Raw genomic sequence first — 26,229 nt, forward strand, 5'->3', positions numbered from 1 at the left:
ACCCCTATCTACACTGAGCAGTTGGGCTGAAATATTAATTATTTGTGTGGCTAAGCATGTCATATACTTTATGCCAATTTGACATTTGCTGCATGCTGTCTTCGTGATGCAGCAATTTTAATGATTTTCTATCTGGATTAATTATTTTTTGGAATTTTTAATTTATAGCATTTCTACTTTTATGGTGTAATGGGCAGTCAAATGAAAACGAGACAGGTGGAAAAAGTAAGGAGACTATTTATTATTTCAGAAGTATTCACCACAACTGTTAATACATTTCCCATAGAGAGACAAGACAGTTAATGCCCTCATGGAAAAATGTTTGTGGTGGCTGCCTATGGAATCACAATTGTACCCACACTTGCACCTCCCTGTCCGAATTAACAGATGGCCTTCAGGGCTCTAAAAATATGGAAGTTGCAAGGGGAGGGATTGAGACTGTATGGTTGATGTGTAAGGACTTCCCAGTGAAACTTCTGAAGTGCAGTCAATACAGCAGGCACACCAGCACCGGGAAAGTCATGATGACCTTTTCCGTTGACCGCAAGGGCCCACTGCTCATTGACTTTCTGAAACATGGCAGCACAAGTAACACACAGTGGTAGATGAACACTCTTTATATAGTGTATCATACTGTGTTTATTTATTATTTTAGTACATTCATTCTTTAGAATGTCTTACTCAGTAATCAAAGTTTTAATTCCTATTGTATGCATTTAATTAAAATTTTTACTTCGAAATTAACTGTGCACACCATCTGTGTGAGTTTCCACCACTAAGCTCTATGGACCACTTAGTATAGTTCATAACCATTTATGTGCTTGACATAGAACTGTGTTGGTCAATTTTTACTGTACCATGTTTAAATGAAGCTGCATGTCTGCAATTTTGTAAATGTTGTCATATCACTGCCCTGCCATGCTTACTGTTATGTGCATATGCGTGTTTTCATTTTGCCTCTGCTACTGTCTCTCTTCCTTATTTTTTTAAATGTTTTCTCATTACTTGGTTTTTATTGTACATATACATAGCCTGTTTAGCATATGCTTATTTTAGTTCGTAACAGCAAATGTAAGTTTTTCTCTTAATGGTTTATAGGTACTGCTTTGATATTTCTATTTTGATCTGCAAATAATACAACCATACATCTGATTATTTATTATTTTTCCTTTTTTCTTGTTTGTAGAAAATCTAATGATGCCCTAAAAAGGCAAAGCACGTCGCTAAACAATACTTATTACAACCAAGACTGTTTTTCTTGAAAATAATCTTTATACAGATGATGATACCAGATAGCCTGAAGTAAAATTTTATATAAATACACAAACTACATAACATCTAAATTGGTGTAACAGGGAATTGTGGCTGGTTGAGCAATTGGAAAATAAAAGGTGAAGCAACTTCCCTGTACACACATCAAAATAATCTACCTGAGATACCAATGAGGGGACTAGACATCACACAGAAGTTGGCTGCAGCCCTCATGGCTTGATATAAAACACACAGCAATAAATATATGACAGAGGGGGAAGTGTTAAGGGCATGACAATCAGTATGACCTAATTTTGTACAAGTGCTTCATTATTATTGCTGACCTCTATAATGACATTCTGTCTTCCATTATAAAGAATATGATGTATTAATTGCCCTGTAAGAATGCCTTGGAAGGCAGCACAATGAAGTGAGAGGGGTATACTTGAAATAAACAAAACTGAGCAAAGGAAGCCACACACTTTCAGATTACTGGTAGTAACATAGTCACATAGAGTGAGAGCAGTGCTGGGGTAGGAAGACAATAATGATACAGAATAAACTGATGGTGTAAAGTATGCATAGAAAAAAGTACAATACTGAAGATTGTGGGCACACCAAACAGCAGAAGTGTTGACAAACACATGAAAAAGAATAAAAACTTCACCAGCTTTTTGTAGAAATTCTTCTATGAGCTAGACTACACACACACTGCTGGGATTGGAGTTCAGAAGTTGAACTGGGGTGGGGGTTACGTTAGGTGGTGTGGGTGGAAGGAGAAAGAGGCAGGAAGAGGGTTGGAGATAGGTAGCTAACAGATCAGAGGGAGACAACAGTTGTGCATCATAGGACGGCATGAGGGAGAGATGGCAAGTGCTTGGGCTGGGAATGTGACAAACAGGCAGCAAAGACAGTGAGTTGCGGCATATGATGATGGTGTGGAGGCATGGATTTGGAGGGGCTGACAGGACAGGGAAAGGGAAACTATTTGGTAGAAGTTATGAGAGAGAGCAGATTAACAGAGACTAAGGCCAGGTAGATTATGGGAGTGGTGTGTTGCAAGAATAATTCCCATCTGCATAGTTCAGAAAAGCTGGTGCTGGAGGGAAAGCTCCAAATGGGACACGTTGTAAAGCACAGATTGAACTCTCAGAGCTTCAGGATATTGGGAAAGGAAATTCTCATCACTGTGCCACCTATGGGTGCAAATGGGTTTGGGTTTTTGGGAAGTTAAAAAGGTTCCCTAAGAGGGGCCATAAACAGATTGGCATGGAGGGTGTGTCAATGGGTGACTGTGGCCATTCCATGGATTTGTTTATAAAACCTCCTCACAAAGAAAAAGTAGAAGTGTGTGAGAATGCAATTGGTAAGGTGAGGTAGTGGGCTTGGAGCCAGAAGTACAATGGGATAGGTATTGTTTGATAGCAGCAAGGCCTTGAGCATGAGGGATGTTGGTATATAGGGAGGAGACATCAACAGTATCAGAAAGGAATCCAGGTAGTAATGGAGTGGGGATGGTTGAGAATTGGTGAAGGAAGTGATTGGTCTCTGAAGCTAAGCTATGGGAAATTGACAGTTTGTGGTAGCCTTCTGTTAGCTGCACACTGTGATTCATTGTGACAATGGTGGAGTCTTTGTCTATGGGAGGATGATTAAATCAGGGTCTGTTTTGAGATTGCAAATGTCAGTCCTTTTTCTGTCAAGAAGTTTGTCTTCTTGGGAAGCCAAATCGGAGACAAGAGATTCCTAGGGGTGGCTAGGTAGGAGAGGGGCCACAGTGAAAGTATGAAGTCAAAGAGGCAGAATTCAATATTGGGATTAGAATGTCTTTGGTTGGAGGGATTAGTAGTGAAGAAGTGTTTTGACTGTAGCAGTCAGGAGGAAGAGGAGAGGAGAGGAGAGGAGAGTAGGTTCAATGTGGTTGTGGGGCTGAGGGTTAGGGTTTTTGGGGGATGGGTTAAGAACAGGGTTTTGGGTTTGTTATTGTTCTGGAAGTTTTGAAGTATTGGGAAGGAGCTTTGGAGGATGTGGAAAATGGCATGGTATCTTTGCTATGAGAGATTGATGAGTGGTTCACTGTGAGTGGAATAGGTGTTGGTAGGTAGCAGTGCTCCAAGTATGGAGTAGGATGTCAACATATCTGTTAATTTATGGAGGTGGTGTTTGGAGTGCACTTCTAGGTATTGTAGGGTAAGAGTTTTAATTTGGAAGAGGCCTCACCTTCAGCCCCACACCCCGGTTTAACCACGCTGGACTCAAAGACATCTCTCCTCCTCCCCCCAACTCCTGCAGTGGAAATACTTCTTTGCTATCTATTCCTCCAACCAAAACATTGAACCTTACCTCTCCCAGTTCATCACCATCCAACTGCAACACCCCCCCCCCCCAACCACCTAACCACCCTGTGATCAACTTCTATGAATTCCTTACTTCTAGCTAGGCCTCAAAATCCTTCCTCAGGTCCTTTCACAAGAAACCAAACCTTTCAACAGAACAAAGGACAGCCATTTGAATCCTCAAAACATACCTTGATTTAATTACTCTCCCTGCAGACAAGGCTCCATCATTGTTGTGATGAGCTGCCTGACTACATGACAGAAGACTATCAACTGACTCCCACCTACAGGCTCTGCCATAATACTACCATCCTAGAAATCTAATCATAATTGAAATCCTTGGCCTCTCAGGCTCCTCCCAGAATCCCCCCTCCCTCCACACACACACACACACACACACACACACACACACACACACACACACACACACACACACACACACACACACACACACACACAAACCACCTTCTAGATGCTTCCCAAAATCCACAAACCCAACAATCCTGTACCCATTGTAGCTGGTTATTGTGCTACCACTAAAAGAATCTCCACTCTTGTTGACCAACATCCTAACCACTTGCTTATAGTCTAGCCTATAAAATATACCAACCACTTGTTTCACCAACTCACAACCGTCCTCACCCCTTTAACACTTAGATCCCTACTAATTATGTTGGTGTCACCTACGTACACACCAAAATCTCATGTGCCCTAGCCATTGCCATAACTGAACACCACTTCTTCCAAAGTCCTTTGGATTCCAAGCAAACTGCCTCATTCATCATTCACCTTACCAATTATACCCTCAAACATAACTACTACTCTTTTGATGTGAAGATGTTTAAACCAGTCCATGAGAGCAATAAGCATCTGTATGAAACCTTCCTATTCCAACCTGTTTATTGGCCACCTAAAGGGAAAATTTCCTAGCCTCCCAAAACCCAAAATTCCAAATACCTTGACTGGTACAGATTCAGTGATGATATATTCATGCTCTGGACCCATGACCATGATATCCTACCTTCATTACCATTCACTTCACCTCATTGTCATCAATCCAGTGTGTCACCTTTCTGGACATTGACCACCTCTCTGACATGTACCTGTATTTTGACAACTGTCAGCTCTTCCACACCAAAAAGCTACTCCTATGTAACCTGGCCATCCAGTAATGACATACCTGCATTGATAATATTTCCCTTAACCAGTATGCCCACAAAAGCCTTCACAGACAGACACTATCCCATAAATCTAGTGCATAAAAAGGTTTCCAATACCATACCACACACCCCTAATTCTCCCTCCATTCCCAAGAATCTCTTAGTATCATCCCTAATGGACAGGAGCAGATGAACCACATACTTTGCCATGGTGTTGATTATTTACCATCATGACTGGAAATGAGGGACAGCCTTTCCGTTATTCTTCCCACCCCTCCTAAAGCAGTATTCCATTGTCCACTCAACCTGCACAACATTCTGCTTTACCCGTATGCCACTCCCACTCCCTGTGGAAGACACAGATGCAAGACCTGCCCAATTCACTCACCAAGCACATCCTATTCCAGTCCTGTCACAGGCTTCTCCTATCCCATCAAAGGCAGGGCCACCTGTGAAAGCAGCTATGTCATATACCAGCTCTGCCGCAACTTCTGCACAGAAATTTATGTGGGCGCAACCACCTACCAGCTGTCTAACAAAATGAACAGCCACTGCCAAGAACAGTTTACCACCCAGTGGCACAACATAGCCAAGTTCCATGGCTCCTTCACAACCCATCCCATTTGGACCCTTCTCTCCAACACCACATTTTCTGAATGACATAGAACGGAGTTATCCTTGTAAGTCATTCTCCGATGTTGCGATCTTCCTCACCTAAATCTCCACTAACCCACTGTCCTCACGCCCTCTAGCCAACAGTTTCCCCTTCTTCTAACCTGTCAACCCCTCCAAATTCATGCCTCTGTCTCAACCTCATCACGCACCACACCTCCATGTTTGTTGTGCCCGTGAGTTGATTGCTTAGCCTGTCTATCTGCCACTTCTATCACATGCATTCCTATCCTGTATGACTGCTGCCTTCCTCCGAGACACTAGCTACCCATCTGCAATCCCTCCTCCGCCTTCCTCCCTCTACCTCCACTACATGACATAACCTTACCCCAGTCCATCTGCTGAAATTTTTCATTCTTCTTTGCTGCACACCTGTTAAAGACAGACTGCTATTGCTATTCGATGAATGGTTTGCTTTACTCCTAAATCATCTACATAAAAAGATATAATAATGGAATCTTAAAAATATTAAACATTTGCATATAAAATTTTAATCAAATGAAGGCAGAAAAATGTTTACCCATGAACACCATAACCTTGTGATATAATAATGTTGTTCTGAAGTCAATCATTTCTCATCTGTAAAATATCCTTATGACTGACCCCAACTGATGGTTGGTTGGTTGATTGGGGTTGAAGGGACTAAACAGCAAGGTCATCAGTCCCTTGTTACAAAGGCGGTCAGTTCCGACAGAGGGACAGCTCAGAAGAGTCAAAAACGATAAAAGGTAAAAGGTAAAAGGCTAAAAAAGTGCAGTTGTGTCGTCAATGATAAAAACACAAGGAGGGAAGTCAGTAAATGGGCAACCTCAAGAGAGGAAATATCCCACCTGTGATGCAGTACAAGCAAGACCACATGCTATTTAAAAGCGTTCAACCGCCAGAGTGTAAAAGGGCGGATTGTAGAAGGGATTAAACAAACCTAAAAGGCGATAAATACAGTAAAAGGGAAAAAAGAAGGAACATGGCCAGGGAGGGGAGTCAGGAATCTCCAAGCACAGCCTACAGTGGGAGACATCCCAACCCTCACCGCCCTGCCCCTACTCCAGAGGGAGATGAAAATCCTTAAAACTGAGAATAAAAACCACTTTCACGGAGGAAACTGAGAACCAGTTCAACCATCCGGGAATCGTCTGCTAATATTAAGGGTAAAGTGCAGGGAAGTCTGTACTTAGTACGCAAAGCTAAAAGAAGGGGGCATTCCACCAAAATGTGGGCCACTGACTGGAAAGTTCCACAACCACAAAGTGGGGGTGGCTCACCACGCAAAAGAAAACCATGGGTCAGCCTGATATGGCCGATGCGAAGACGACAGAGGGTGGTTGAGTCCTTTCACGAGAGGCGTAAGGAAGAACGCCATGGGACAGGTGTCACCTTAATCGCATGAAGTTTATTAGACAAGGAGGTAGCCTCCCAGGATGTGGCCCATGATTGCGCAAAGTGGGATTTGAGATGAAGTCGTAAATCCGCCACAGGAGGGGTGACAGGGAATGGGGGATAAGTGACTGCTCCCCCAGCCAAACGATCAGCAAGCTCATTTCCTTGGATGCCCACATGGCCAGGGACCCAAAGGAAGCTAACAGAACAAGCAGCATGGTGGAGATCAGCGAGATGGTCATGGATGGAGGAGACCAAGGGATGACGGGAGAAACACTGGTCAAGTGCCTGAAGGCCACTCATTGAGTCTGTACATAACAAAACGCGATTGAGCTTGGACTGTTTAATAAAGGCCAGGGCCCGGGAGACCGCCATCAATTCCGCAGTGAACACCCCACATGCATTTGGCAGGAGATGATTTTCCATGCCTACAGAGGAGGTGAAGGCATAGCCCACACGATCAGCAGATTTAGAGCCATCAGTGTAAAAAACAACAGCATCCCGAAACTCAGATAAAATGCGGCGGAAAAAACAACGGAACACCATCGGGGGAACGGAATCTTTCGGACCTCGGCAGAGATCCATCCGAACTCGAGGCCGAGGAACTAACCAAGGAGGTGTGTTGGGGAGGGAACGTGGGATACAGGAAAAGGAAGGAAGCTGAAAATCACGGCGAAGAGACGCTAGGCGGAGCCCAACCGGTAAACCCGCCCAAGGGCGGGAGTCAGGTGGGCGACTTCCTTGGGCAGGGAACAGGATAGAAAAGGAAGGATGAGTGGGAGAGGAACGGACAGCGATTGCATACGAAACCAGAAGCTGGGAGCGCCGAACGGAAAGGGGGGGGATCCCAGCCTCAACCAGGAGACTATCAACAGGGCTAGTCGGGAAGGCACCGATGGCCAAACGGATACCACGATGGTGGACCGGATCCAAGAGGCGCAATGTAGAAGGGGCAGCTGAACCGTAAACTTGACAACCATAGTCCAAGCGAGACAACACTAAGGCCCGATAAAGGTGGAGGAGAGTGGAACGGTCAGCACCCCAAGAGGTGTGGGCAAGGAAGCGAAGGACGTTTAGTTTACGGAAACATCCTATCTTCAGGCGTCTGATATGAGGCAGCCAAGTGAGCTTGTTGTCGAAAAGAAGGCCAAGGAAACGAAACTGTGGGACCACAGGTAATCGTTGTGCATTGAGATAGAGCTCTGGATCGGGGTGGACTGTCACACGGCGACAAAAGTGGACCACTCGCGATTTTAAAGGAGAAAACTGAAATCCGTGTGAGATGGTCCATGCAGAGGCACGCCGTATAGCACCCTGGAGCTGCCGCTCTGCAGCGGCCATCGAAGAGGAACTAACCCAAATGCAGAAATCATCCACATACAGAGCAGGAGTGACCAAAGGACCGACGGAGGCCACAAGTCCATCTATAGCAATGAGGAACAGAAGTACACTCAATACGGAACCCTGAGGGATGCCACTCTCCTGGGTTCGCGGAGAACTTAAAACTGTACCAACCCTAACCCTAAACGAACGATGAAACAAGAACTGGCGGATAAAAATCGGGAGTGGGCCCCGAAGACCCCACTCATGAAGTGTAAGTAAGATATGATGGCGCCAAGCCGTATCATAGGCCTTGCGAAGGTCGAAAAATACAGCAACCAAATGGCGGCGCTGGGAAAAGGCCTGCCGAACTGCGGATTCCAAGCGAAGTAAATGATCGATCGGAGACCATCCCTCTCGGAAGCCACACTGGTAAGGGGACAACAGACGCCGAGATTCGAGGACCCAAGTGAGCCGACGGGCTACCATCCGTTCAAGTAACTTACAAACAACGTTCGTCAGACTAATTGGCCGATAGCTGTCGACGAACAGGGGGTTCTTACCGGGCTTAATGACGGGAACCACGATGCTATCCCTCCATTGAGAAGGGAAGTCACCCTGGAGCCAAATACGGTTAAATACCCGGAGAAGATGTCGCTGTTGTGGAGCACTGAGATGTTGAAGCAGTTGGTTATGAATGGAGTCTGGGCCAGGGGCCGTATCATGAGAAGAGGAGAGTGCGGAAAGAAGTTCCCATTCAGTAAAAGCGTCGTTGTATGATTCTGACTGGCTGGGGGTAAAACATAAGGCGGAAGCTTCGGCCCGCTGTTTCTGAGGAAGGAAAGCAGCCGGATAGGAGGCTGATGCCGACGCTGTTGCAAAATGGGTCGCAAGGTGTTCCGCGAGAATCAACGGGTCCATGCAAAGGCCATCCGGGAGGTGAAGACCCGGGAGGGTAGACTGCCGATGGCAACCTTGGAGAGAGCGAAGTGTAGCCCATACCCGCGACAGAGGGACAGCAGAACCGAGGGAAGAAACAAAGCGTTCCCAACACATTCGTTTGCTCCGTTTGATTAAGTAACGGGCTTTTGCGCGAAGGCGTTTAAAGGTAATAAGATTGGCAACGGATGGATGCCTCTTAAGGTGTTGCAAAGCTCGACGGCGATCACGGATGGCAACGGCAATGTCCGAACTCCACCAAGGGACCTGCCGGCGGCGAAATGGTCCAGATGAGCGCGGGATAGCAAGGCTAGCAGCGTGAACAATCGCGTCAGACATGTCACGTATGACATCATCAATACCATCCGACAATGAGGGAGAAAAAACGACCTGTGCAGTATACAGAGGCCAATTGGCACGTTGGAAGGACCAACGAGGTGATCTGTCCATGGGGGAGCGGGAAGGGAGCGAGAGAATCAACGGGAAGTGGTCACTATCGCAAAGGTCGTCGTGCGGTGACCATTTTAGGGAAGGGAGGAGGGAGGGAGGGAGGGAGAAGAGAGAGAAAGATCAATGGCAGAAAAGCTACCATGACCGGCACTGAAATGGGTAGGGGAGCCATCGTTAAGAAGGCACAAGTCGTGGTCGGTAATAAACTGGTCAATGAGATGACCCCGACTAGATGGAAATGCACTGCCCCACAAGGGATGATGTGCATTAAAATCGCCAAGTATAAGGAAGGGAGGAGGAAGTTGCTGAAGGAGGGCACTTAAGGAGGCAGGTGTAGGAGTTCTGTCAGGAGGGAGATACAGATTGCAAATTGTGACCCCAGAGTCCAGGTGGATCCTAACAGCAACTGCTTCCAATGTAGTTTGGAGAGGAATCCACGTGCTGGCAATGTCCATTCGGACCAACGTGCAAACTCCGCCAGACGCCCGTAGGGGGCCGACCGGATTTCGACAGAAAGCACGGAAGCCACGGAGGGTTGGTGAGTGACCACCAGTAAAATGAGTTTCTTGTAGAACCACACAAGCCGCAGAGTAAAACGAAAGAAGGGATTGCAACTCCGGTAGGTGACGGTAATAGCCATTACAGTTCCATTGGATAGCCAAAGAACGATGAGTCAATTGGGGGGTGAACAGGCTAATGTCAATCATGCCGGTGGGTCACCACCCGTCACCGACAAGGAGGGGGCGACATCCATGAATAACAGGTCAGAGACAGGTTGTGAAGATGGGGACGAGACCTCTGGCGACACCAGAGACTCCTTGTCCCGGGACTTGTGCTTCTTCTTTCTTTCTGTTTGGGATCGTGGAGGGCTGTGCAACAAAATGGAGCCAGCCACAGCAAGATCGGGAACAGAAAGAGAGCGGGCGATCTGGGGGCCCGCAGACCGTGGTTCTCGTGGTGGCCGCGTGGCAGCAGACCTTTGGCCTGGAAGGTGCCGGGAAGGGGGATCCCGCGAGGGGCGCCCATGACCGGCAGACGCCGAAGAAGCAGGACACTTCTCCAGCCGGGGAGAGGAAGCGATGCCCGGAGGGGATGGTGTGGGAACCGCAGGGGGAGGGGGGAGGAAAGGGGTTCGGGACTGGGGTAAGGAATGAGGAGGAGGGGGTGAAGATACTACTGAAGCGTAACTAGTTGTCAGGGTCACTGGATGAAGGCGTGTATACTTTTTACGGGCCTCGGTATAGGTGAGACGATCAAGAGTCTTATACTCCTGTATCTTTTTCTCTTTCTGATACACTGGGCAATCCAGTGACCGTGAAGAATGATTCCCACGACAATTTACGCACACAGGAGGGGGAACACAGGAACTTCCCTCATGGAACGGATGTCCACAGTCACCACAGAGGGGGGCCTGCGAACAGCACGAAGACATGTGGCCAAAACGCAAACACTTGAAACATCGCATAGGTGGTGGGATGTATGGCTTCACGTCACACCGATAGACCATAATCTTGACCTTCTCAGGGAGGGTGTCCCCTTCAAAGGCCAAGATAAAGGCACCAGTGTCAACGCGGTTGTCCTTCGGACCCCTCTGAACCCGCCGAACAAAGTGAACCCCCCGCCGGCTTAGATTGTCCCGAAGTTCCTCATCAGATTGAAGGAGGAGGTCTCTATGGAAAATTACACCTTGCACCATGTTCAAGGACTGGTGTGGGGTAATTGACACAGGAATCGTACCAAGATGGGTACAGGCACGGAGAGCTGCAGACTGGGTAGCTGAAGCAGTTTTAATCAACAGCGACCCAGACCGCATCTTGCTGATAGAGTCCACCTCGCCAAACTTGTCTTCGATGTGTTCAACAAAAAACATAGGTTTCGTATGAGTAAAAGTATCCCCATCAGTTCTGGCGCAAACCAGATAGCGAGGGAAAGGTTTCGCCCCCAGCCGACGAGCCTGGCCCTCCTCCCAGGGGGTAGCCACGGAAGGGAAGGCGGAAGGGGCAGAGGAAGCAGCACGTGAAGAATCTTTTCCAGTCAAAGAGACGGCCGGAGAACGGCCAGAGTTGTGGACTCTTATGCGTTTCATGAGCATAGTGTCCGCCCTGATACCACCCACTCCGATCAGGGGCTCTCCTCATGGGCGCCACCCAGCCACAGCAAGGGCCGTCTGGCACGGCGGCCATTGCTGGGAGTTCTGATGCTCCAGGACGACAAGCAACCACTCCTAGGCTTACATGAGGAGGTCACAGCTCAGGTATCAGACGTGTGATCCCTGTGTTTTCAGGGGGCTCAACCAAAAGGGTACATAGCGACCCCACCACACGGGCTGGCTACCGTGCTGGCTATGGACCCTAGCGTCAAACAACGACGTAAAGGAAACGATGGAATCGATGATGGCACACGCCGGAGACACTAGGTAAGGTGCTCTTCCCCAAATGGCTCACACTACGGAAGAAAATTTAGTGATGGAGGTCAAACCCCAGAGGGGACCAGAGAATACCAAAAGGATGAAGGAATTACAGAACAAGGCCGAATTGCAAGGTCAACAGAACCAGGAGAATAGCAGGGCCAACATAAGGAGGGACACCATAAGTAGGGACACCAAGAGAGGGAGAGGAGAGGTCGGAGGGAAGGATGAAGGACAGGAAAGGAGGGGAAGGGAAAGGAAATGCAGCCCGGAAAAAGAAGGAAGGCTGCAATAGCTCGGGGCCCCGTGCTCGCCACGCACGTACTCACGAAAGGACCGCGAGCCCCCTGAGGGGGACCCCAACTGAAATCTTATTTTCGATTTCTACTTACTTCAGCTTCAGTATTGTTGAGACATACTACATTAAAATTCCAGTTGGATTTGAGAGCACTGATGTCATATATAGTGGTGTAATACAGCCTCCCTCTATATTGGTAGGTGTAACAGTGAAACTTCAGGAACAATGAAAGATTACGTACAGAATATTTATTTATTGTTGTTGTTGTTGTTGTTGTTGTGGTCTTCAGTCCTGAGACTGGTTTGATGCAGCTCTCCAAGCTACTCTATCCTGTGCAAGCTTCTTCATCTCCCAGTACCTACTGCAACCTACATCCTTCTGAATCTGCTTAGTGTATTCATCTCTTGGTCTCCCTCTACGATTTTTACCCTCCCTGCTGCCCTCCAATACTAAATTGGTGATCCCTTGATGCCTCAGAACATGTCCTACCAACCGATTCCTTCTTCTGGTCAAGTTGTGCCACAAACTTCTCTTCTCCCCAATCCTATTCAATACATCCTCATTTTACTTACTTATCAATTTCATTATTTATCAATACAAAATAAACTGAGTTAGAACATACACTAAAAAGCAGTAGCAAGAAGCTGGTGCTTGCTCCTTTATATATTAGACTAGAAGCCTTTCTCCTCTTAACAACAACTCAATTGTCTGGTGAGACTTTATGATGCACCACAGCAGTACAAAAAGTTTTGAGACTGGATAGTTAAAAATAAAGAAAAGTTATCATCACATCATTGACTTTTCATGTGAATTTCTGCACTACACTGGTTTGTGGGTGGCTGCATTGATAATACCAAGTTTTATCACCTGTGATGATTTTTTTCAGAAAAGAGTTGTCTGCATTTTGTATTTCAATCGAGTTATGGCAGGTATCCCTACTTCATCATTTTTTGTTTGGGAGTCAAGGTGTGAGGGTTAAATCTTACACACACTTTTCTTCAAACCATCCTAGATAATGTATTGAACATTTGATTTAGAGATGTTTCTCCACTGTGATTTGTTGACAAAAATGTTGACACATTAAGGCATCACATCCACTACTTCACACTGCCTGCTCACAACTGACTGACTGACTGATCATTTGTCACTTACAGTCTTTAGTTCAAGCTACCATTGTAGTTCCTGTGCTAATGTTGCTTATGTGCCAGGAGTAAAATCAATCTCAGGACTTTCTGGAGAGATGATATGGATCATGAATTTCTTTTGGATATCTCTCTGACTCAGTTTATGCTTTCTATTGTCTAATTCTGTCTGCTTCCAATTTGTTTCGGAAAGCATCACAGTGGCAGAATTGCTGTTTCAGAGGGACAGGAGGAGGAAATCTTAAAAGGAGCTACACTAGGGCAGTTATCTCTCATGTGGCAGATTTAGTTTACATGTTGCAGATCCTACACTGTACCATGTTGTAAACTGTTTTACCTCAGATGTTTACTAATTTTGTCAAACAATAAGTGTGAGTGACATTTCAAGATAAAAAATGTAAAAATAAGACATCAAATAAAAATATTTTTGTCATTTCACATCACTCGACATAGAATATCTAGACAGGATGTGGTAAACTTACAAACCTCTCAAACTCTTACTCCACCTATCATCCTTCATGATGTAATTACAAGAGTAGAAAATAAGTTGAAAAGTTATGCAAATTACAAAACAAAATATGCTTACTTAACATAAAGTTGAATATGCATGAGAAAATGTGATTAAGAAACTCACCATCAAAAAAATTATTCCAATTCCTGCAGCAATGCGTTTGTGCCGTAAGGAGGAAGGGAAGCTTGGTTCCCTCACTCCAGTAACAGGATTACGTTCCAGAAATGGGGCACGTGCTGCGAACTCTGGCCGTGGCCGTTCCTCTTCCTCCTGGAACCCCATGCAATCCCAGTGATGAGCCAGGCTCGCAGACTTGCGTTTCCAGTACTCCAGGAAAGTTACAGCTGTAGTAGAAGAGTAGAACTGGCACTGTATAAGCATTACTGGGGCTGTGTTGACACTACTAGGAATTTACTGCTTAGTTCTGTAGAGACTTGAATTGTCAAAGAGCAGCAGTTTAGCATTTGTTTATCAATACTTGTTTCTATTTCTCTATTTGGGACAAGTAGGCCTTCATCTTTCATTGATTGTGTTATTACTTTCATTATAAGTTCAAATGTCAAACTTGTCACTCTGAAACTCCTAAAACACACACACACACACACACACACACACACACACACACACACACACACACACACACACACACACAAGGTTCAAGGAACTGAAGTATTTATTACTTACAGTCGCTTTCAGTTAAATGGCAGGGGCTTTCAAAGTTGTTTGTGAAGCAGAATAGTGGAGATAAAGTGAGTAATAAATGCAAATTTCGTGTTTAAAAAGCTATTTCACTGAACACTAACAAGAGGATGGTGCAGGACAGGTCTCATCAATTTCGCTCAAACTCTGTGAGTAGAAGAATGCATATGACCCTTTGAAACTCCTAAAATATTACATCTGAGTGGGCCATAGGAAATGAGAAAAACACACTAAAGTTTTTTGATTAAATTGTGAGTGATTACTTGGGTAACAATTGTGCCTTTAGTGGTGTGTACAGTGTGATAATTTGGCAGCACAGCTTGATTCCTGCTGCTAACCATTTTTTTGCTTATTGTATTTTATTCCTGCCAATGTTAAAATCTACATATAGTTTAACAGTTCAATTTATATACATAAAATTAGTAAAAACAGCTTACAGTTAATAACAATTGCTTTAATTTGAATAATGAATATAGTTAAACATGGATTGTTTTAAATGACTCATCTCTAATGGTTTGTGATTTCAACTGTTTTCTGAGATATTGTAAGGGTCTATAAAGTATGTACTCCTCTTACTCAACCATGTTATATAAATATCATCAAGTCAAACATCTAATTAAAAGATTACATATGCTACAAAAACAGCAAGAATTATTCTTGAGGAAAGATGCACATCATGCAGCATCAGTTTACTGCTCCTGTTTTCATCCAATGATTGAGTATGCTTGGTATGCATCAAACTTGATAGAGGGAAAAGCCTCCATTTAAAAATGTGAATGAAGTAGGCTTTCCACTGAAGCATATTTCAGAAAAATGTTTATGCTGAAAAAAAAAATGCAGTCATAAAGTGTGTGTGCCGTGAACAACATTTATGTTTTAAATGTTTCTTTGATGATTATTGGCCAAAATATGTAATGTAGCTGCCTGCAATAAATAAAAAACAGGTAATTCCCTGCTCGAATTTTCAGAAACATTATTTCCATTCATAACTACATCCAGTTATGAAAACTGACTCCTTTAACTATAATCATTATTCAAATTAAAGCAATTATAACTAGCTGTAAATTATATATATTTTTATGTAAATAAATGAAACTGTTAAACTATATTTAAATTTTGTAATTGGTAGTTAAAAATTGCGAGAAATAAAATACAATGAATAATTATTCTGTACACTCACCAACTGCACCACACCACTGACTGTGCGGTTGTTATTCAAACATCACTCACAACGTGGTCAAGAAACTTTCAAAGAACATTTTCTATTTTCCTATGGACCACTCATGTAAATTATTTTAGGAACTTCGAAAGGTCAAATACTTGCTTCTATTCACAAAGTTTGAGCCAAACCAGTGAGAACCATCCCACACCCTCCCCTTTTAAGATGAATCAGCCACATAATATAACCAGTCCCATACAGTTGTTCCACGTAAGTGTCCCATAAATTCACCTAATATTGATAATGAGGAACATACATCTCATCTATGAAAATCAGACATATGCACAAAACAGAGTGAACAGTGTGGAAGAGTGGAACAACAAATGCTACAGGAAAAAAGTCATCTAGTTTAGTGTCTCTTCATAATTATAGCATTCTATTGATGTTTCATAGTTCTACTGAGATTTCCTTGTATTTTTTTTTTTTTTTTGTTTCCTTGCACTGGAAAACTCTTAATACTAGTATTTTTTACCACTAGATAAAATAGATGACGTTGTTATCATACTCCAAGACAACTAATAACTAACTAGAACTTAATTTCATGTACTTTCTTTCATAAAATATGCAAAAAATAAATGTACTATAAGCTTGACAGGTCCTCTGGTATGGTTAGAATTTCAATTTATTCATAACAGCAGGACGACAGGTAAACACTTTACTGAATTATTGAAAATTCACTTTGCCACTGCAGCATTATGTTTATAATCTCACTCTAAACCTGAAAATTATGTGGTGATACAGTTGTAACAAAACTTCTCACTCTGTATGAATACAGGAGTTAACAGTGAACTGAACAATAGTACTAGCAACCAAAATCAAATACTATTCTCCATCTCACTACTCCACCATATCTACACTCAAATGGGTAAAAGAAGACTGGAATAACAAAATACTTATCTTGAAAATTTGTGGCCTATATGATTGTGGGTAGGATCCTTACAAGACATCAAACACATTGACCATTCTTGTGCAAATATATGTGTCCTGAAAGTATTATGACATGCAGATATGGAACACTCCACATTTTGATAAATGTCATATGTTAGAAATGTTACTTGATAAAACTCTTCAATACAGCTGTCATCTACATTCAGGCTGGTGTATGCAGGGAGCAGAGGAGGATAAGAATATGGGGAGGTGACTGTGGTGGTGCATGGGGAGATCTCTCCTGAGAGTAAGCAGAGATAGCTGCATATATCTGCAGTAACTATGCTGGTGTAGGAGAAGGGAGATCACAATATCAACAGACAACCATGACAAGTACACTGAGCCTACAAACAGAAGAGAACATGAGAAGTCAGTGGGGCAACAGGTTGGAGATACACGAGTGTAGGTACATTGATGGGGACAGGAGGAGATTGATATTTGGAGGGTTGTTGAAGTGAAATTATTGAATGACTGTTTTCACCCTTGAAATTTAGAGAAGCTGGTGTTGGAGTGGGGTGGACTAGCAGCATAGCCTGTGAACCAGCCTTGAAACTGACAACATTGTCGTAAGCAGCATTATATGACACTGACTGGCAGTCTAGCCTATACAATATGCTACACAGCAATTATGTTTAAGTCAATATATAAACATGGCTGCCCCTCATGAAAGTTATGTGACAAGATTACAGACTGACCACAAGATAGGATCGGATAAAGAAGTTAGCTATCACCTTTTCCAAAACTAATGAATTGGCTTGTGCTTTAATTATTTTATAGAAACACTAGGATGACACAAACTGGACACTGAGTATAAACTCATTCCTTCATAATGTGAGTATAGCATCTTACTGCTGCAAAGTATTAGTTGGTGGCAACAACTGAAGCAGATTACTACTACTACTACTACTACTACTACTACTACTACTACTACTACCGTTCTCATCATTAAAATAAATTACTTACCCCAAAATGAAACAAAAATTGCATAGAAGACTGTGCCTGGATGATCAAAGAGGTAGGCAAATTGAGCATAGCCACAAACATCACTCAGGTCCCAATAATTGCAACCAATTTCCACATCACAGAGAGGACACATCTTAAACTGTCCTTGGCTACTGCATACTTCTTTTGCCAGTCTATTTGAGTGCATTGTGCAAACACCATACATGAAGACCAACAAGCCAACCACAGCAGCAGGCAGTAGCCATCCAGTGTAGAAACCTGCAGTTTTAAAAATGTGTTAAAAATGATCCTATCTTATTCACAGTTCAAAAAAAAATTTTAAGCATTGGCTGTTACATATGTGGCCAATATTGGAACAATAAATGTAGGTACATTCAAAAGAGAGGGAGCCAAACAATACAATTATCAAAGTCAATAAATATTGGCTTATCAGAAACTGATATTCATCAAGCAAAACATGAAAAAGAACACAGATGGCTCAGAAGATACATGCCAGATGAAGCAAGAAAAAGAGTAAGTGACTGAATACATTGGAAAGTGGGAGAAAATATATGTCAGAAAATTCACATGGAACGCAATTCATTTCTCTTCTACCAGTGCTACTTTCTGTGAATCTCTTTGTTATTCTCTTAATTTACTTTTTCCAATAACAGACCTTTTACTAAGCCTCTAACTTCTTTGTCATTTCATGTTACTATACAGTTTTAGTGACTGCCAGAAGGAAATTATTTGTTTTCTTACTGCTATATTAAGCAAACTTTGCGGATCATTGACCAAAGATATAAATTCACACTAAAACATCTTTAGATGGGCATGTTTGCAATCAAACAACATTAAAGAATAAAGTATTGGAAATTAAAAATGTAACAGAAATAATAGGTGGATACATAAAGAAACAGTTATTCCACATGTAATTTAAACTTTCGTCCTAGGATTTCAGTGACTCACCAAGCCAAGCAAAGTAGATTGCTATCTTCTCACCAAAATATTCTCTAATATGGTCAAGTGGTTGGTACTTATACCACTTTCCCCAACGGGCCCAGTATTCATAGAGGACCTGACGGGGATTGAGTGGTCCTAGCGGTGTGCCGTCAGTTCTTCTCTTCACTTCATAAGGTCCCTTAGCAATAAAGAAGAATTTATCAGTTATTTATTATCAGTCTCTGTAAGTAATAAAACAACTACTCAGTAAAAAACCATCAATAGTTTGTTTTATATTTAGTGCTGACTGACTCTGGAGGACTGTCACAGCAGTGACTTAGGTATGACCAACTGCTACAAGAATTTGCATGTTGATGTGGAATAGTGTGCTCAACAGCTTTGGAAGTTTTGAGAATTGTGCTTACTTACTGCTCAGTTCGATGCCATTTCAATGAATGCACTACTGGCAGCCTCTCTTTACACTGTAATTTGCTTTATGCCCAAAGGATACCATCTCAAGGTAGATTATTACACTTCAATGTCAGTTCCACATTAGCAATATTGATAGACTTTCTCATCAGATTTTATACTCTCCTATGAATTTTTCACACAGTACTGTGTTGAGGAAAATGAAATGAAACTATCAAAATGTAACACAACTGTCAACAGTACATTATACTGCAAATAAATACTCCTAATAGGTACAGTATCTCTTCAAATATCAGAACAAGAAAAGAATAAGGTGAGAAATATTGAGCACATATGAAGTTTTCAGCACTAAGAGCATGGCGAATTGTGCAAGAAAGGTTGCACCCAAAGCCTTGGTGTCACATCTTGCACACCACAGCCAAAAACTTAATTTTATTTTTTATTCCATATAAATAGTACATGACACTACTTGAACTGATTTTTAATTAAATTCAGTGATTGAATAATAATAATAATAATAATAATAATAATAATAATAATCCTCGTGGAGGCCCGGGAAAAGGATAGGCCTCCGGTATGTTCTGCCAGTCGTAAAAGGCGACGAAAAGAACAAACCACTAATAGGGCTAACCCCCCTTTTAGTGTGATTAGTTGGTTCAGGACAACTGAAAAAGCCTCGGACAAGCGCCGTCATGGTCAGGGATGACGCTTGAACCCTATGCCCGCCCACAATGGTAACGACACTGCTAGCCAACTGGAAAATGATTTAAATCCAAATAGAGGTGTTTTGCAGGATATGCTTCCTGCAACCACCCTAGAAGGAAAACAAAGACAGAGGATGAGATGGTCAGATGAAGTTAATCGACACCTCATGTTCTGTTATTACCAAGCAACAAACCTAGGAACCAACACAACTGGATACAGATCACAAGTACAACATTTATTACCAGATACCCAGAATTGAAATTTTTAACAGAACAACGACTAGCTGATCAGATCTGTGTAATAATAAAAAAATAACAGGATACCCCAGTCAGGATTAGAAAACATCAAACAAAAAGGACAACAAATACTGGAACAAAATAATGTGCACTCAGAAGAAGAAGAAGAAGAAGAAGAAGAAGAAGAAGAAGAAGAAGAAGAAAATACAGTAATGGACTCACACATCCCACAGCAAACAAACAAAGAACAACACGCATCAATTAAACAATCAGAGGAAAACGAAATCTTAAGACTGCCACCAGAACAAGTAAAAATAGAACACGAAGTGACACACATGTTAGATATAGAAGAAAAATTTCAGCTGATATATATAGAATACAAAGACACAAATACAGACATTAGACCATTCTTGCATAGACCGCCAAATAACCCACAAGTCGAAACAACAATAAAAACTATCAATACAATCATACACAACAAAATAAATGAAAACACAACTATGGAAGAGTTACAACTACTGGTTTATATAGGAGCACTCACTACACTAAATATACGCACTAGGCAGAGATCAGAACCAACCAACACACAGAAGAAACCCACAAAACCAGCATGGCAACACAGGCTACATATCAGAATAGGAAAACTGAGAAAAGACATTGGACAGCTAACACAATTTATAAGAAAAGAAATATCAGACAAAAAACAAAAAAGGATAGGTAAAATCTCACAACAAGAAGCGATAGAGCAATTAGATGAAAAGAAGCAGAAATTACAAGCATTGGCCAAACGACTTAGAAGGAAACAAAACCAAACATTCAACACAAACCAAAAGAAATTTTACCAGACAATAGATAACACACACATTAAAATAGACAATCCACCAAACATAACAGACATGGAACACTTCTGGAGCAACATATGGTCAAACCCGGTACAACATAACAGGCATGCACGGTGGATAGAAGCAGAAACAGACACATACAAGATGATACCACAAATGCCTGAAGTGATAATTTTGCAACATGAAGTCACTAAAGCAATTAATTCTACTCACAATTGGAAAGCCCCTGGAAAAGATAAAATAGCAAATTTCTGGCTAAAGAAGTTCACCTCAACACTTTCACATCTAACTAAATTATGTAACAGTTACATTGCAGACCCATACACATTCCCTGATACACATACACAAGGAATAACGTACCTGAAACCTAAAGATCAAGCAGATACTGCAAACCCAGCAAAATATCACCCCATAACATGCATACCAACAATATACAAAATAATATCTGCAGTCATTACACAGAAATTAATGACTCATACAACACAGAAAAAAATTATAAATGAAGAACAAAAAGGCTGCTGCAAAGGAGCATGAGGATGTAAAGAGCAATTGATAATAGATGCAGAGGTGACATATCAAGCTAAAACTAAACAAAGGTCGCTACACTACGCATACATTGATTACCAAAAAGCTTTTGATAGTGTACCCCACTCATGCTTACTACAAATATTGGAAATATACAAAGTAGATCCGAAATTGATACAGTTCCTAAACATAGTAATGAAAAATTGGAAAACCACACTTAATATCCAAACAAATTCAAATAATGTCACATCACAGCCAATACAGATTAAGTGTGGAATATACCAAGGAGACTCATTAAGTCCTTTCTGGTTCTGCCTTGCTCTGAACCCACTATCCAACATGCTAAATAATACAAATTATGGATACAATATTATTGGAACATACCCACACAAAATCACACATTTGCTATACATGGATGATCTAAAACTACTGGCAGCAACAAATCAACAACTCAGCCAATTACTAAACATAACAGAAGTACTCAGCAATGATATAAATATGGCTTTTGGAACAGACAAATGTAAGCAAAATAGCATAGTTAAGGGAAAACACACTAAACCAGAAGATTACATATTGGATAACCGCAGTGACTGCGTAGAAGCGGTGGAAAAAACAGATGCCTATAAATATCTAGGATACAGATAAAAAATAGGAATAGATAATACAAATATTAAAGAAGAACTGAAAGAAAAATATAGACAAAGACTAACAAAAATACTGATAACAGAATTGACAGGAAGAAACAAAACAAAAGCTATAAATACTTATGCTATACCAATATTGACCTACTCATCTGGAGTAGTGAAATGGAGTAACACAGACCTAGAAGCACTCAATACACTTACACGATCACAATGCCACAAATACAGAATACATCACATACATTCAGCAACAGAAAGATTAACATTAAGCAGAAAGGAAGGAGGAAGGGAACTTATCGACATAAACCTACATTATGAACAGGTAGACAATTTAAGAAAATTCTTTATAGAACGAGCAGAAACTAGCAAAATACAGAAAGCAGTCACTCAAATACATCGGCTACACCACTGCAATTTCATAACCACTTCTACAACCCTTTAGATCACATAACATCAACAGATACGAAGAAAGTAAATTTGAAAAAGAAAACACTACATGGCAAGCACCCGTATCATCTAACACAGCCACACATCGATCAAGATGTATCCAACACATGGCTAAGAAAAGGCAATATATACAGTGAGACGGAAGGATTCATGATTGCAATACAGGATCAAACAATAAACACCAGATATTACAGCAAGCATATTATTAAAGATCCCAATACAACAACAGATAAATGCAGACTTGGCAAACAACAAATAGAAGCAGTAGATCACATCACAAGTGGATGTACGATACTAGCAAATACAGAATACCCCAGAAGACATGACAATGTAGCAAAAATAATACATCAACAGCTTGCCTTACAACATAAACTTATAAAACAACACGTTCCCACATACAAGTATGCACCACAAAATGAACTGGAGAATGATGAATACAAATTATACCGGAACAGAACCATTATAACAGATAAAACACCACCACATAACAAACCTGACATCATACTCACCAATAAAAAGAAGAAATTAACACAACTAATCGAAACATCCATACCCAATACAACAAATATACAAAAGAAAACAGGAGAAAAAACTGAAAAATACATCCAACTGGCTGAGGAAGTCAAGGACATGTGGCATCAGGATAAAGTTGACATTATACCAATTATACTATCAACTACAGGAGTCATACCACACAATATCCACCAGTACATCAACGCAATATGGCTACATCCAAACTTATTTATACAACTACAGAAATCTGTAATTATTGATGCATGTTCAATTAGCCAAAAGTTCCTAAATGCAATATAACATATACCATACAGTTAAAAGGATGTCACACTTGATCAAGGTCTGCGTCACTTTCTACTTTTGACCAGACATAACATCTGAGATAAGAAAGAAATAATAATAATAATAATAATAATAATAATAATAATAACAATGTTTGTAATTTCTCAAAGGAAAATAAAGGTTATTAAAATGACTCAAATTAGATGTAGATGTAGAAATTAAAACACTTTGATACAGTTGTGAAACCAGAGTGGTTATATGCAAGTGAATATCTAGTATCAAATTGTAAGCTACCTAGTTTAGAAGTAGGCCAACTGGAAAGGTTTAAAATGTGCGTATCTGTCAATTAGTATCAAATTATTTGGACATTGGTGTGTCATGGCACAGTTACCTGCATTATGCCTTTCACATTGCAGAATGTGATGGAGTAAGTCAATTGGCACAAATCCATAACTGAAGTGAGAGTAAAAGTGGTCAATTAAGCTCAGAACAACATATGCATTAATCACACACTATCCAAAGATCAATAACACAGTGACACAGGAGGGAGCATTGTCCTGATCACAGTTGCGGGTATTTCTGGCAGATGTTCCACTTTCTTCTGTCCTTTGTATCTTCTGGGGATGCTGTTGGTTCTACGTTCTGCAATGTCCTCATCTGCCTATCTTTCCAGCAAGTCCTTGGATGACCTCTTTGACGTCTTTCAGGGAACTGAACACTCAGTTGGGGATAGATTCTCCAGCTCTTAAGACATGTCCCAACCACCAGAGTCGTCATCCTCTGATGGTCCTACCATCAGCAGCATTCACAAAATGTTGGTACAAGTCCTCTTTTTGCCTCATTTCCCATGTTCCATTTTCTCTGTTGAATGTAGGCCCATAGATCTTTCTGAGCATTTTCCTTTCAAATGCACTCTTCAAGCGTGTGTGAAGTTGCCCATGTGTCACAGCCAAATGATAGAACCAGCTTTACCAGTGCCATGTAAAGTTTGATCTTGCTATTTTGTGAGACCAAGTGTGACTTGAATAAGTTATTGAGACAAAAGAAGTCATGATTAGCATTAACTATTCTCTGTGGAACTTCTTTCTCAACCTCACTTTTATTTGATAGAATTATACCTAGGTACTTAATTTCTCTACTCGTTCAAAATTGTGTCCGTCTGTATTGATAGTGGTAGGCTGTCATTTCACAGAGGCCAATGAGTGGGAACTAGTGTAAATATAGAAATCATTCACATACAGAGCAGGGGTGACTAATGGTCTGGCAGAAGCCACAAGTCCATTAACAGCAATGAGAAGGAGGATACTTAATATGGAGTGTGTGGAGAGTTAAGAAGGGTGGCAACCTGAACTCTTAACAACCGGTGGGACAAGAACTGGGAAATAGGTAGAGGGCCCCCAAAGAACCCATTCATGGAGTGTAAGCAGGATGTGATGGTGTCAAGCTGCTTTGTAGGCCTTACAAAGATTGAAGAAAAAAAGCATCAAGATGTTGGCACTGAGAAAAGGCCTGTTTTCAATGAAAGTTGATGATCAACTGGAGATGGTCCCACACAAAAGCTGCAATGTTAAGAAGATGAAAGGTCCTGAGATACTAAGACCCAATTGAGCTGATGACTAACCATCCATTCTAATAACTTGCAAGGGACCTTAGGCAGGCTAATCAGACAGTAAATATCAAGGGATTATGGATTCTTGCCAGGTTTAAGGACAGGAACCACAATAATGTCTCTCCATTGAGAGGGAAAAATGCCTTGGAGCCAAATACAGTTGAACACCTGGAAGAGATATTGTCGTCACGGAGGTTTGAGGTGTTGAAGCAATTGATTATGCATGGTCTTGGGCCTGAACTGTGCGAAGAAGAGAGGGCCAAAAGAAGTTCCCTTTCAGTACAAGGTTGATTGTAGGATTCGAACTGACAAGGGGTAAAATGTTAAGTGGGAAGCTTCAGCCCCGTTTCTGGACGAGGAAGGCGGCTGGATAGGAGGCTGATACTGATGACATTGCAAAATAAGCTGCAAAGTGTTCCACAACAACTGATGGATCTGTGCAAAAGCCACCTGGAGTGATAAGGCCTGGAATGGAAGGCTGCCACTGACAATCTGGGAGGGTTCGGAGTGTAGTCCACACACCCCTGATGAAGGGACAGAAGATCCTAGGGAGGAGACAAAGCATTCCCAACACACTCATGTTCTTGTCTGATTAACTATCGGGCATGTACTACCAGATGTACACATGTTGTTGGAGCGATCTCTGTTTATATATGTATTTCTTGTGACAGCTATGATCGCTTAATTTTAAGACCTTCATTCCAATTATTAGTTTTGACTTGATCATGCTGTCATCTTCAGATTGGGATTATACTTTGCATGTGAACATGTATGCGAAGTGTAATGCCAATCTGAAGAGGACAGCACGATCCTGTTGAAACTAGTAATTTAAATAAACGTCTTAAAATCAAGCAATCCTGGCTTTCACAAAGTAATGGGCTTTGACATGAAGAAATTTAAAGGTAATAAAACTGGCACAGAATGGCTGCTACTTAATGTGTTGCAAGGTGCCGTGACTATCACGGATGGTGTTGGCAATAGCCACACTCCAGGATGGAACAAGCAAGTGAGGCTTGTCGAGTGGGGAATGGCAGGGCAAACTGTCTTATCAAACAGATTACACACCACTTCATCAATACAACGTGACAAAGAATGTCTGAACATGATCTGGGAGGTATATAGAGGCCAATCATCACTATGTGAAGCCCAGCAGAGTAAGCTAGCCAATGGGAGGTGGGAAGGGAATGAGAGAAAAGGAAGTGGTCACTACCACAGAGGTCATAATGTGGTGAGCAGTATAAGAGAGGAAGGAGGGGAAGTGACCGCAAGGCCAATGAGCCGGAAGGAGAGCAGCACCCACATATGGGGGGGGGGGGGCCAGAGAGAGAGAGAGAGAGAGAGAGAGAGAGAGAGAGATGGGGGAGAGAGAGAGAGAGATGGGGGGAGAGAGAATCTGTCTCGCGTGTGT

The 26,229-nt window shown here is 42.0% G+C and overlaps 1 protein-coding gene across 7 annotated transcripts in view; it reads right to left on the reverse strand.

The window, feature by feature from the left end:
• The window catches only part of LOC126354052 (anoctamin-7-like), a 725,127-nt gene that overhangs the window by 57,229 nt on the left and 641,669 nt on the right, over window positions 1-26,229 (reverse strand). For 2 of the 7 annotated variants that reach the window (XM_050003404.1, XM_050003409.1), the window contains exons 7-9: window positions 18,620-18,791; window positions 17,672-17,929; window positions 13,987-14,207 (exon numbers count right to left, since the gene is read on the reverse strand). The exons of 3 other annotated variants lie outside the window; for them this stretch is intronic. In XM_050003404.1, the coding sequence (XP_049859361.1) occupies window positions 13,987-14,207; window positions 17,672-17,929; window positions 18,620-18,791 (651 nt within the window). The remainder of the gene's footprint in view (window positions 1-13,986; window positions 14,208-17,671; window positions 17,930-18,619; window positions 18,792-26,229) is intronic. 2 more of the 7 variants (XM_050003407.1, XM_050003406.1) reach the window with 2 other exon arrangements.

The sequence above is a fragment of the Schistocerca gregaria genome, chromosome 3 (genome assembly GCF_023897955.1).
Source record: "Schistocerca gregaria isolate iqSchGreg1 chromosome 3, iqSchGreg1.2, whole genome shotgun sequence".
In the NCBI taxonomy this organism is placed as follows: Eukaryota; Metazoa; Arthropoda; class Insecta; order Orthoptera; family Acrididae; genus Schistocerca; species Schistocerca gregaria.